The 12969-nt window shown below is 42.4% G+C and overlaps 2 protein-coding genes across 4 annotated transcripts in view; one reads left to right on the top strand and one right to left on the bottom strand.

Moving 5' to 3' along the window:
- Positions 1-5778, bottom strand: part of SUDS3 (SDS3 homolog, SIN3A corepressor complex component) — a 35465-nt gene extending 29687 nt beyond the window's left edge. For 2 of the 3 annotated variants that reach the window (XR_005214010.1, XR_005214011.1), the window contains exons 1-3: positions 5456-5778; positions 3387-3456; positions 711-766 (exon numbers count right to left, since the gene is read on the bottom strand). Coding sequence is in view for 1 of the 3 variants with exons in the window: in XM_037816926.1 (XP_037672854.1) it covers positions 711-766; positions 3387-3456; positions 5456-5597 (268 nt within the window). In the remaining 2 variants the exon portion in view is untranslated. The remainder of the gene's footprint in view (positions 1-710; positions 767-3386; positions 3457-5455) is intronic. The other variant, XM_037816926.1, reaches the window with a different exon arrangement.
- A 3430-nt stretch (positions 5779-9208) lies between these two features.
- Positions 9209-12969, top strand: part of TAOK3 (TAO kinase 3) — a 172408-nt gene continuing 168647 nt past the window's right edge. The window contains exon 1 of the mRNA XM_037816550.1: positions 9209-9414. The gene's annotated coding sequence lies outside the window, so the exon portion shown is untranslated. The remainder of the gene's footprint in view (positions 9415-12969) is intronic.

Raw genomic sequence — 12969 nt, 5'->3', positions numbered from 1 at the left:
AAAAGTACCTACTAACGGAAAAGCAGTGCCCCAATGAGGGGATTCCAAATATGATGCTGAGAGCTAATGGCAGCAGCAAACTGTCATCCCTGAGTGCTCACAGTGTGTCTGACACTCACACATAATCTCTTCCAAGCTTGTTTTCTTCATTTTACAGATCAGAACAGTTTAAGCAAGAGAAGTGATGTGCCGAAGGTGACATTACTAAGAAGTAGTGAAGCTGGGATTCACACCTGTCATGGGACTCGGGAGTCTGTCCCCTTAACCCCCATGCTCAAGTGCCTTTAGGAGAAAACAGCATTTGACAAGATATAACCCACTCCCAATTTACCAAACAAGAAGAGAGAAGATACAGTGTGGATAATGCAGAGTCCACTGACATTGGTTTAGAAAGAACTGTAAAACTTCATTTATTCTTTGTTCACAACCTCCTTCCTAAAATGTCCACCTTTAGGCACAGTGGCTTTCAATTCATATTCACAGAACGCCCCAAATGAGATTCCATTTGAAGAATGAATTTGCTACTTATTAAAAAAAAAGTTTGAAAATTACTAGTTTACTGACAATAGAAGATGGCAAAATATACAGTAGATAACTAAAAATAGCCAGATCAAATTTTAAATCACCCTTACAGAGAAGTCATATACAGATTTCAAAGGTTTGTGATATTGAGGTATGTTTAGAAATGAAAACTTATACTACATACAAACCTTCCTGCAGTTGTTGCAATTGCCTTTTGAGAGAAGCTAGTTTGTCTTGATACATCCTGTAAGAAAACAAAAGCCACAATGAAAGACAAAAACATTCAGTTACTCAATTTCAAAATAATCCACACACAGGAATTTTCTAGGTTGGTAAAGGAATCCTATAGGGGAGAGAAAAACACTGAAGTCTGCTAGCTGGTTTAAAATGTACTGACATCAGTCTAAAATGTGCAAATCTGGAGACACAGCAGATTTCAGTAAATATGTGACAATGAAAAATAGAGTTAGGCAAGAACATACAAAGAAAAATCGAAAGCATGATGCCATTTTCTTCCGCATTTAGAAGCAAAGTAACAGGCACACAAAAATGTAGAAAGAAGCATTAAACATAGCTCTTATTATCAACTCTAAAATTAGATTATAAATTCCAAAGAAGGATTATGCCTCTGGCATGTTTTTCTACACACATATTGTAGCAGTGTAAGCACTAAGTCAATAAACCTTCATGTCATTTTTAAAAGCACTACACTTTTAGGATCGAAGAAATAATAGTAACTCAGAAACAAACCTTCAAATGCAGAATTTATCTGCAGCTGCAGATGGATAAGAGCACCAAGTATACACAAAGCAAAAGAACCTGATATGTTATTTTTTTTCTTACACCCAATGTATTAGAGGCAATTACACATTTTAGCATGTCTGTTTGAATGGTAGAGTCTACCTGTAAATCACATTTCAGCAATAGTTTTGCTTCTACCAGAAAAACATTCCCAATTTCACCGTTAACAAAGCAACCTGAAAGAACACTGTCTGTGCTGGTTTGAAACTGTTATGTACCCCAAGAAAGGCCATGTTCTTTTAATCCAGTCTTATGAATGCAGATTTATTGTGGACGGGAACTTTTGATTAGGTTGTTTCCATGGAGCTGTGACCCTGCCCATTCAGGGTAGGTCTTAATTAGATCACTGGAGTCCTTAAGAGAGCTGAGAGCCCCACAGACCAAGAAGCCTGGAGATGCTGGGAGACACAAGGATGTTTGGAGATGCTAAGCTAAGAGATGAAGCCCAGAGTTTGCCCCAGAGAAGCTAAGAGAGGACTCCCAGATGCTTAGAGAGAAACACCCCAAGAGAAACAAGCAGAGGGCTAAGAGAAGCTAAGACAGAAGCCCAGAGACATTTTGGAGAAAGCCATTTTAAAACACAACCTGGGAGCAAAGGAGCAGCAGACACCAGCTACCTGACTTCCCAGCGGACAGAGGTGTTCCAGACACAATTGGCCTTCCTTCAGTGAAGGTATCCTCTTACTGATGCCTTAGTTTGGACACCTTTATGGCCTTAGAACTGTAAATTTGTAACCTAATAAATCCCCTTTATAAAAACCAATCCATTTCTGTTATTTTGCATAATGGCAGCTTTAGCGAACTAGAACACATAGCAAGCACAAGAGCCTTTTGATTGTTCAAATAAGGGCTGCAAATACAAATGAATGTTTATAACAACACTCTATTTCTAAGCTGAGGAGAGTGGGCAAAATCTGAGAATTACAAAGATCTTACTCTTTTAGGGAGACTTTTGTTGTACTCTCAATGCTCACCTTGAATAACATGAGGTATTTGATTAAGTTATTTTTTATATCATCAAATATTAGGGTAGCACATTCAATGACAAGACTGTTTCTACAGAATGCTTAAGCATATCAAGTACAGGAGAGGGAAAGGCTGTGTAACCATATCCCAGAAGTGAGTATTTGGAGCCCAGTAGACTAAACTTTAGCCTACATTGAAGGTGCCAGCCAACATTTTTGAATTCTGAGTCTGTCTGTGAAAGAGAATATTGACAGATTGAAGAAGAACGCAAAAAAACGAAGTTCAGATTCATTGAGGTCAAGTATAGGGGAAAAGGACAGGTATGTGACAAATCTCAAAATGAGTCAAGTGAATCAGTAAAAAGTTTGAAGAGAATAAAAATAAAATAAAAAGCAAGCACAGTTTCAGGAATGAGATGGTAAGAAAACTCCATGAATTACCAAAGTAATCCTTTCTTACTCAGTACCGGCCAGACAAGCTAAAATACCCATGTGGGTCCCCAAGCTTGAAAAGGATGACAGAATCCAGAAGATGGCCACAAAAATTTGCAAATGGGACCTAGAGGAAAGGAAGTGCATTACCTAGTTTAAAGATACAGAACAAAACAGATCAAATCTTCAAAAATACATTCAACAAATATTTTTTGAATATATTTCAAACTGTAGTCTTTCTATATTTAGCACCTTGCCTAACAAGCAGTCAGTGCTCAGTGAGTTCATGACAATCTGAGAACCTGGTTGCTGTGTGACACAAGTTTACCATCTCCAAACATTGGTTTTCAACAACACAGGAAGTAGTAAAAGGTTCTCTCCTGTCATATGGCATTATTCCCCTATGATCATTTCCCTTAAAGTTCTTTCTAGCCTACCCATCAGGATTCTTATAACAGGAAGAGAAAGAAAACAACAAAAGTTTCATCTAAATATAAACTGATTAAACAAGACCAATTTAAAAGACGAAAATGCATACATACACAAATCTTTGGAAGCACTATAATCAAAAGCACACACATAAGGCCACTATAAAGATTTTCTTGCCAATTCTGTACTCCAGAAAAGAAATATAAAAACAATTTTGAAAGAGTTTGTATTACTCACTGTTCCTTCATTTCTACATAGTCATCTTCATCATGCTTTGCCAGGTCAGTTTCACTAGCATCTTCTGTGTCTGAGGAAAATTAGGGAGGAAAGGTCAAGTACAATCATATTCATATAGTTGGCATCACCTCAGTGTAGGCACATAATAAATTTCTGTAAAATGAATTTTACAGAAAAAAACATTAAGTATGGTTATTTCAGAAGAGAAAATGACATTGCCAAATTATACACAGCCAGATTTATGCAAAGATCTTGCCTTTATTTCAAGTGCAAACAGAAAACAGGGATATCAGACACAGGCAGTCAAGGTCAAGGTTGTAACTTCCTCAGAAGCAACAAAGCTGGCAGTTCAGGAAAAGAAGATGTGGATGTAAGCCTGGAAAACCATAGGTAGTCAAGCCCTGCACTACTCTAAATTGAACCCTTAGCAGATTTTATATCAGATACATACAGTAATAGGAGAAAAAGAAACAAGGAATTGAACCCTAATAACTAAAATATTTTTGAAGTTACAACTAATGGGGAGGAGGAGGGAGGCAAGATGATCAAACAGAAACTGATTCAAAACACTTCATACACTTTTCTTAAATAAGCAAAAGGTTGGAGTGTGAATTCAAGAATTCAGGAATTCTACTGCAGGAAAAAAATCTATTCTGGCTTCATAGCACCCCCTCATGGGCATTAAAAGCAGTGTAAGTGATTTCACATTCAAAGGGCTGATAGGTGAGTTTTAACCCAGCAGTCACCAATTAAATCCAGCGGTGTGTCCTTAAAGTACCCCTTTGGAGAATTTCAAAGTGGGTCATCTCCAAAGACTCAAAATCACCAACGCAGGGGGTTCAACTGGATATACAGCTGCCTTTTGAGAAATGCCGTTGCAGACCCAATTCTACACAAACCCTCTCCCCTCTTTCAGTCAACAGAGCTTCACCAAGTTCCTGTCATGTACCAGCCATACATGTGCTTGTCACTTTGAGGACTGAGATGAGTAAGACAGTCTCCTCATTCTAGAAAGCTGGTCCAGCATTTGCTCCTCAGCTTCATTTTATTCCAGAATACTCCACCTATATATTGGATTGATCCCTCTCTATATCCTCTTTCTTCTTCCCTGTGCTATGCTTTTTAACCTTTCTCTGCCTCCAGCCAGCTCCTTCCTCAATCCCTCCAAAACAGCATTCCTCACACTTGCCAAAATGTAAAGCCCAGTCTGAAAAGCAAGGCTCTGAGAGGCAGTAAGGCATAATGCAAAGAGCATGGAACTGAAAACAAACCTGGGCATCATTAAGCAAACCCCTACCTCTCCCTGTGCCTGTTTCCTCTGTGCTGAAAAAGACATTTACTGAGTATTTTACTGAGTACCAGAAACTGGGCCAAGTACTTCATGCACTTATCTCATTTAACTCTCTAGGAAGAAGGTACCAGAAACTGGCCAAGTACTTCATGCACTTATCTCATTTAACTCTCTAGGAAAAAGGTACTACCACTTTCCACTCCCATTACTGTTGGGAAAATGAGGCTCAGAAGCTTAAGGAACTTATCTAAGATCAGAAAGCTGGGTTAAGTGACAGCCAAATTCAAACCTAGATCTGGCTGATTCCAGTGCCCCTTCTTTAAACCAACCTGCATTCCAAAACCTGTACTGTACTGCCCAAAGTGGAACTGAATTAATCAATTCCTGATGGGGTCGGGGGTGGGGACAATCGAGCTTTGCTCTGATCCCCTCAAGAATTAAAAGGAGAAGGGTTCAGAGCACTCAAAGGATGGTTTTCCTATTCCATCCAACGAAGACGAGAAGCTCAACCAGGACGGTTGGCGCAGACGGGGGCGGGGGGGGCACTCTTAAAGGGACCTCCAGCTCTGTGAGTACCTCCCTAAGTCCCTTCACTCCATAACTGTTGGGTACAACGTATCCAGGGCTTTCCCCCTTTCCCAGCGGGGGCGGTAATAACTTCCCAGAACCTCGCTCCTGCTAGGTACCCCTCCAACGGGCCCCACCCTCCAGAGGTCGCCCCGCCCCACTCCCACGCAGTCCCACCCCGTCCCAGGGCTGCCCAGCGAGCAAAAAGTACCTTCATCCGAGTCACGACCCCGGAAGCTGCGCTCATCGTCCTCGGCACTCTCCAGCTCTTCCTCCTCCTCCGGGCAGTACTCCGGAGCCGGCGGCGCTCCAGCCGGGGCCGGAGCCGGAACCAACAGCCCCGCAGCACTCATATCACCTCCGACCGCAGCAGACCGTGCCACCGGGAGACCGCGGCCACCCACGCTGGGGACTTGACGTCCACCTGGTAGCGCCGGACGGAGCCGCCACCTCGAAGAGCGGGAGCCGCGGCGACCCTTTCCCGGTTTCCGCCGAGCTCCGCCCCCCGCGCCCGCGCTGGGCAACGGGGTCCTCGCGCCGGCGGCGACTTCCGGGTCGCGAGCTGCCTGAGGACCGCCTGATTCCGCCATCCTTGAGGGAGAGGAAGGGCCGCTAGGCGCTGCTACGCTCCGTTCGCCTAAACCTCAGCGCTTTCATTGCCGTCTAAAAATCCTCGACGGGATGGTGGGGAGGGGCGGAGGCACGAGATCTAGCGTTAGGCAAATCCATGGGCAGGTCTGACTACGGCCAGGACCCCGAAGCTCAGAGGCGACATCCGGAAACAGCCGCCAGGCGGCGCCTGGAGCCATAACTAACGCGAGAACCGTTAGCGACGTGAGAAGCGGAGGGTTTGAGGGGGTTTGGGCAGGTGAGGTGAACTTTTTAATTTAAGCAGGTCGTCCCCTTTAAAGGTCGGGAGATGCACACATCCAGAGTTTGAGTGACCACCCAGAATAAAAAAAAGAGTCCTAACCCCTCCCTTAAGAACTAAAACAAAGCCAAGTATCCCGATGCTGTGTCCTGGGATCAGGAAAACGGTATTTTCTCAGTCCGTGCGAGTCTTGTCTTACGGCTTTGCTCAATAAAATGTTCTCCCGATTTTACAGGTCAAGAAAAGACATGTCACTTGCCCCCCTCCCCCCAAAAGTGGTAGAGTCCAATCTATTCCCAGATGCAGGCCTTCCTTCCACAGTACATCTGCCTCATATTTCCTCAAATATTAATTTTTTAAAAGGTTATTTTGCCCAATTCAATAACTTGGTAACCAAATGTTATCTGAGCAAATGGAGCTCAGTTACTTGAGTACAGTTAGGAAGGCCCCTTTGTGGAAATGCCGAAAACAAGAGAAGCGAATACCTGGATACTTTAATTTGTGTGATTCCCACTCAGTAAAAAGGGACACAGTGTTATATGTTTTGGTTAAGGTGCAAATTTTGGGTGTGCATTTTGCCAAGAGCAGTGTGGTTTAGTTGTGGTAGCAAGATAAGGAAAAGGACCCAGAGATATTTAATGCTTTGTCCAAAATAATGTAAGTACCCCCACTGTCTTGCACCCACGTCTTCATAAAAAAAAGTAACTTAAAAGTAGTAAAATTGAATTCTGATTTAAGATCCAGGGTGGGATCTATGATTCTGATTCTTGGATCCCTGGTGAACAGATTTATCTCTGAATTGGCACCAAAGTCATTTAAAATTGAAAAACTTTATTTTCATCCCATTTATTTTAACATTTTTTATTTCCTACCTTGTTTTAATTAAAATCTTGGCTCTATTTGTAAGGGATTTTTCTGTCGCAACAAAACTCAAGTCTTTCCAGAATGTAATGTCTTTCTAGGAGTTTTTTCTGTGGTCTCAAGGATCTTCTGAAGTTCCTTTTAAATAAGAGTTACTCTCAGAGTGCACCCTAGGTCTACCGTCTATATTTAAACTAGGATTTCAGATGTGGGTCTCTTGTACAAAGGATGAAGCTATTTTCTTTGCTCAGTTAGATCACATCCAAATCATTTGTAGTAATCTATTGAGCAACTTGAGTCTTTATCAGTAACAATAATTACAAACCAAAAAAAAGCACCAACAACATTTTAGAAATTAGAGTCCTTTGATGTATTTTTTTTTTTTTTCAAAAAAGGAGTTGATTTCATTGCTAATTGATTTCCTTTCTAGACACTTGGGTTTTTATCTTGCTTAGGTTTTATTTCTATTTCCATCTTCTTGATTGCAAATAACATCTGTTGATGGTCACACATTTCTTAATGAATAGTTACAACTGAATACTTGGGTGGTGAAAACTTATCCCCTTATTTTCTGGTCCATATTCCCTACTGCAGAATTGTTAGGATGAACTCTTAACTAATAAATGCCTTTTTTGAAGGGGCACCTAGTGAAAAAAAAAATTCTTTTGTAGCTTTGATCTTACCCAATCTTTATAGTTACTTAATATAATGATTATGGATAGTTTCTCTAGGCATGTAAAAGTCAATTTCCCTCAAAACTAAGTTCTACCCTCTTGAAATCTCTTTTCCCAAAATAGTGCTCAGCCACCCTGCTCCAAAAACATCTATTATTTCAGAACTTAAACGTAGTCCTGCCAACCTCATTTCCAGAATTTTCATGCCTCCAGGCCTTGGCATACCCTAACTCCTAAACTTAAACTTTAAAAAGGAGCGTTGTAATTGGAGTGAGTATGATTTTAAAACAGTAGGGGAAAAGTATGTATATGGTTCAGAACACCAACTTAAATTGTATCAGCAGGAGTTTAAAAACCCTTGATGGAGAGTTCTAAGGGTTAAGGCCTGTATAAAATTGGTAAGGCTTATGATTAAAATGTGTTCCTGAAATAAAGTAATTTCTTCATAAATTGCCAAATTGCCAAAGTCCATAAATTTACTTTGAAGTTTGGTAGTAAAGATAGCGGTTTCCAGTATTGATTTAATCAACATACGCAGTTTCACAAAAATATAAGGAATAGCTCTGAGTAAACATGTACTTTCACCCCTAGAAGACATAACCTTTCAGCTTGGGTCAAGATACGTCTCTGATTATCACAGATTGCACTTGGGGTCAAAGCTCGTTATAATTTGGCCATTAGTTTACACAGAGTCAGTAAAACCTGTGGCTTTGTGAATGTTGACTAGCCTTGGTTGAAGCTAACAGGGTTTCCCCACGAGTTCCTCTTCTTATGGTCATAATACCACAAGTTCAAAGCCCAGAAACTGAATCTCAAGTTTTGTTCTTCTGCCTGTCAAAATAAGCCCCATCAGTGCTGAACGCTTAGTTTTGCAAAGCATGCAACTAGTATAAATACAGAGTTTTTCCCCAGCAGTATGAAAGTGATGTCTGTTGAACGCAATGCTAAGAAGAGCAACTCCCCTGCCAGAGATATACAAAGGATTTAAATCCAGGAAATTTACAAGTCCTGGAAGAATAAAAGCTGTGCAAGGTCTAGCTGGAGAATGGGGAACTCCCCAAAAGTTCTAACATCGTCCTCCAAGGTCCCAGAGGGCTTTGGCCTCTAGGAGTCTCCCAGGAAAAGTTAAGGCACAGGGAGGAGTGCCATGAACTTTGACCCACAGATTGGCGCAAACAAAAATGACCGCACCCGAAGGGCCCGTGGATAACTGAAGTTGCAAGGTCTTCCGTGTCTGAGAAAACCCCGCCCGGCCGTACCCCTCATAATGGATTCCGCCAATCTTCAGGCCCTATCGACCGCTCGGCTTCCCAGGCATCTCCAATCAAGTACCTATGATCGGCCTCAGCCCTGTGCCCCGCGATCAGGGAAGGTCAGTAGATAGCCTATCGGAGCAGGCTGGAGGCGTGGTCTAGGGACGGGGGGCGGGCGGGCAGAGAGGGTGGGGCGGAGCGCGCTCGGCGCAGTCGGGTGCGATTGGCCACGCCTGGCAGGAGCCGCACCTCGGACAGCAGCAGAGGCGGCCGCGGGAGGGTCGGTGGGGCGCCCGGCGGCGGCGGCGGCGGGGTCCTGCGTGCAAGAGTGGGGTGCGACGCGGAGACCGCGGGCGGAGGTTCCGCGCTGCTGGACTCGGCACTCAGCAACCGGACCCGGCAATCTTCCAGGGAACAACCCGTAGAAGAGCGACTCGGGAACAAGTGTGAGAGAGGAAGCGGCGGCGGCGGCAGCGACGCCGGGCCCGGGGGCGGTGACAGCAGGTCTGAGGTGAGAGCACCGGGGCGTGGGGCGGTGACAGCGTGAGCTGAGGCGAGGGGACCTCGGGCGGAGTGAGGTCGGCGACGACCTGGGCGAAGGGAGCTTCGGGAGCGGATTTGACAGTTATGGACTGAAGAGAGGAGACCCCAAAAGGGTCCAGGACAGAGGGACTGAAGAGAGGGAACCCCGAGAGGGACCGAGACAGAGGGTCTCCCGGGAGAGGACCACCGAGCGGGGCCAGGACAGGAGGTCTGCGAAGAGGGGACCCCGAGAGGAGCCGGGACAGAGGGTCTGCCGGGAGAGGACCCCGAGTGAGACCGGGACAGAGGGTCTGCCGGGAGGTGATCCCGAGAGAAGACGACACAGAGGGTCTGAAGAGAGGTTACCCCGAGAGGGTCTGAGGGGAGGGGACCCCACGAGTGCAAGTCGAGGCAGGGACCCCTGAGAGAGGCGATAGTTCCAGGTCTGCGGGGTCGCGCTCTCTGTCGCTGCGCAGCCCCAGCCTTGCGTCTCAGCGGTGAGGGAGCCTGAGAAGGATCGCGTCCTCCGAGTTGTGCAAACCACCCCCATACCAAGCCCTCCGTGGTGGGGGGCCTGGGTCCGGGTCGCTGTGACTGGCGTGTTGGGGCAGATGGCAGGGCAGAAACGTGGAGACGGTGCTGCTTCCAGGGTCTGAAATCCCCCAGATCCACTGAGGATAGTGTGCGCGCCTGTGGGATAGTCTGAACCCCAGGGTGATTCTGGAATAGGGATTATGTAATGAAACATCTCTTAAGTAGAACGCACCGGCTGGAGGGTCTGGTAGAAGCACACATATCTTGGCAAGAGAGATGAGCCGCCTGACTTCTTCGCCCTGACCCCCTGGCTTCCAATTGGTTTCTCAGAATTTGGTGTGGCTGGCTGGATGCCTTGAAAGTGAGGGGCTCCCTGATCTTATTAGCTTAGTCTGAATGTGGAAAGTTGGCGTGGGCTTCTTCAACCTACCACAAGAAGTTGAAAGGCAAAGGGATCCTTTTGGAAAGCCATGTTTTGGATTAGTTCGAATATTTGTTTTGAGATGTTCATATTGTCCTATACTACTTCTTCATTGTAGCACAATTAAGGAGCTAAGAAACTTGTTCAGATTTGGCAGCACCTCGACATCAATGTTTAAGATGCAGGTTTAAAGGAACTATATACTGGTTTGGAATTTTGGACGTTTAACTTTGATGTCTTGATGACAGTTGGAAGGTCAACTACAATTTTTAGAGAGGCATTGGGAATGCTAAACTAATAGCACTTTCCCATTAGATTTTTCATCCAAAAAGCTACCAGAACTGAGCTTTAGGCATAATTCCAGAACAAGCTGAGGAGAGAGATAAACCTATTTAAACCTGACACTGTATGTCCTGCTGGGAGGCGAGTTTGTGTCTATTAAAATGTTGAAACAAATTGTGGGAAGCATAGTGGGTGGGACTCCGGGAGACAGCCTCCTCCTTTGATGGATGAGAAAATTAAACTAATGACCAGGCTAGTTGTTCACAGTATTTAGGATATGTTAATATTGCCCTAACCACTTTTCAGATGTTCCTTTGTATGCATGTGCTTTGTTAGGAGTACACCCAACAGTTTTGTGTTTGGATTTTTTTAACCTTCTTTTTGCTGCTTTTGTGTTGCTTCTTCTCACCTCTTTTTGACTTTTTTTTTTTAATCGAAGCAAAGCAGACTTAAAAATAATAGTTTTAGAACAATTAATGGGGAATGTAATTACTAGAGCATTTCACAATTATTTAAATATCTCCTCTGTTTCAGGTTTAAAATGTGTGTTATTAGAAGTCTTTTGCCCATGTTTAGTAATGGAGAGCTTCAACTAAGAGGAAGAAGGGAATGCTGTATTATTTCCCAAAGACATAATGTAGAAGGCTTACAGTGAACTGTCTATTTAAATCTAATACAGAAATTACTAGTCATTTTTATCAGGATGATAATAAGGAAAAGGCATGTGCTGTTTAGGGATTTTATTTGAGGTTACCCTGATATGTGGCTTCAGAGAATGTCGTGCTTAAAGTGGTTAAGAAAATTCCACTGAGTAGAAGTCCTCCCCTGAGAAATAGAAGTTATAGAGATGGGAGGGACAACAACAGCAAATGCAAATTTAAAATTTGAAGCAGTAAAATTAGTTTAAAATGTAGTGAGTGTAATTTTTTTACATTAAATTTATCTTTCCAGAACTCTAGTAGAATTCAAGTAAAAATAAGGTCAGTTAACTCAATAGGTGATTTAGAAGGGGCATATATCCATATAATACATGAAATGGTCTATAGAAGGAGTGTATATCTCAACACCAATAATTCTACAAAGTAATAGAAATGTTTGAGCAGATAAGCTATCTCACCGTACTTGTTAACTCATTTCTGACTAGTGCAAATGGTCATTTCTCAAGACAAAACATGAAATTTATTTCCTTGTAAGAAAAGAAACTGTTCTGATACTCCCCTGAGTGATTACTAAAGCAGTCATTTCAACCACATTGCCTTATGGTATTGATCCAGAGGTAATGAAGGAGAGATTCATTGTAATAGAATTTTTAGTGATGGGAAGGGCCTATAATAACTGCTTATTCCCAGGAGGTAGGACAGTAGGATTTTCTGTGAGATTTCTTTTCATTTGAACTATAAATCATACCTATTCTCATTTAAACTGTTTATTTTCTATTTAAGAATTTAATCAAAAGATATTATGAAGGAGCCTACACTTCCATATGAATAGTTATAGTAACGACAGAAATGCAGATTCTTTTGGGTTTGGAGTTCTTAAATATTCTTATTCTTAGTTTTAGCAGGATGCAAGTGCTGCCCAGTAAATACTGGGCATTTTATACTCTCTTTACACTGGGGTCATATACAGTCAAACCACTGTAATCTCAGAGACTACCTTGATATCTAATTTGGTTTAATGTTTAAGCCAACCAGAATAAAAGTACACATTGCATGCCAGTATTTGTATTTGTTGGTTTCAATAGTATAGGAGAATGAATGAAAACTAACTATTGGTACTTTTTTTAATTTGAGTTTTTAGAGTTTGTTACTATTTGCTTAAACTCAGACTCAGCTTAGTAAAAGAAACATACGTGATATTTATCTATCTATAATTATAAACTAGATGTGATACACTTACAGGTCAAAATCTGGTCTAGCTCATTTTCAAGCTATAGGCATCAAATTAAAAAAAAACTATCTAAAATTTTTATGATAATCCATAGAAGTTAAATTGAAAATTTGTCATTCCAGCTAGATGTTGTTCAAGTTATCTAAATACTTAATAAATCAACCTAATGTATTTGTTTCTGTCAAACCTGAGATGTTAGACATATTGAAGTATATTTAAAATCTTTTAAAATTATTTCTGTTTTTAAAGTTAAAGGGCTAATTCCTTGGCAAAAGAATGATTTAGGGACCAATTTGTTACCACAAATCAGTCTCCTAACCATTGTCAGCTATCTCACATGTATACCTTTTTCATTCCTAGAGTAGGAAAAGAAAGGTGACTTGGAATCAGTGTTTTACACCTAGAAAACCCTTTTCC

Source organism: Choloepus didactylus, chromosome 23 (genome assembly GCF_015220235.1).
Source record: "Choloepus didactylus isolate mChoDid1 chromosome 23, mChoDid1.pri, whole genome shotgun sequence".
NCBI lineage: Eukaryota > Metazoa > Chordata > Mammalia > Pilosa > Megalonychidae > Choloepus > Choloepus didactylus.
The sequence above is the reverse complement of the archived record's forward strand: the minus strand, read 5'-3'. Positions and strand labels throughout refer to the sequence as shown.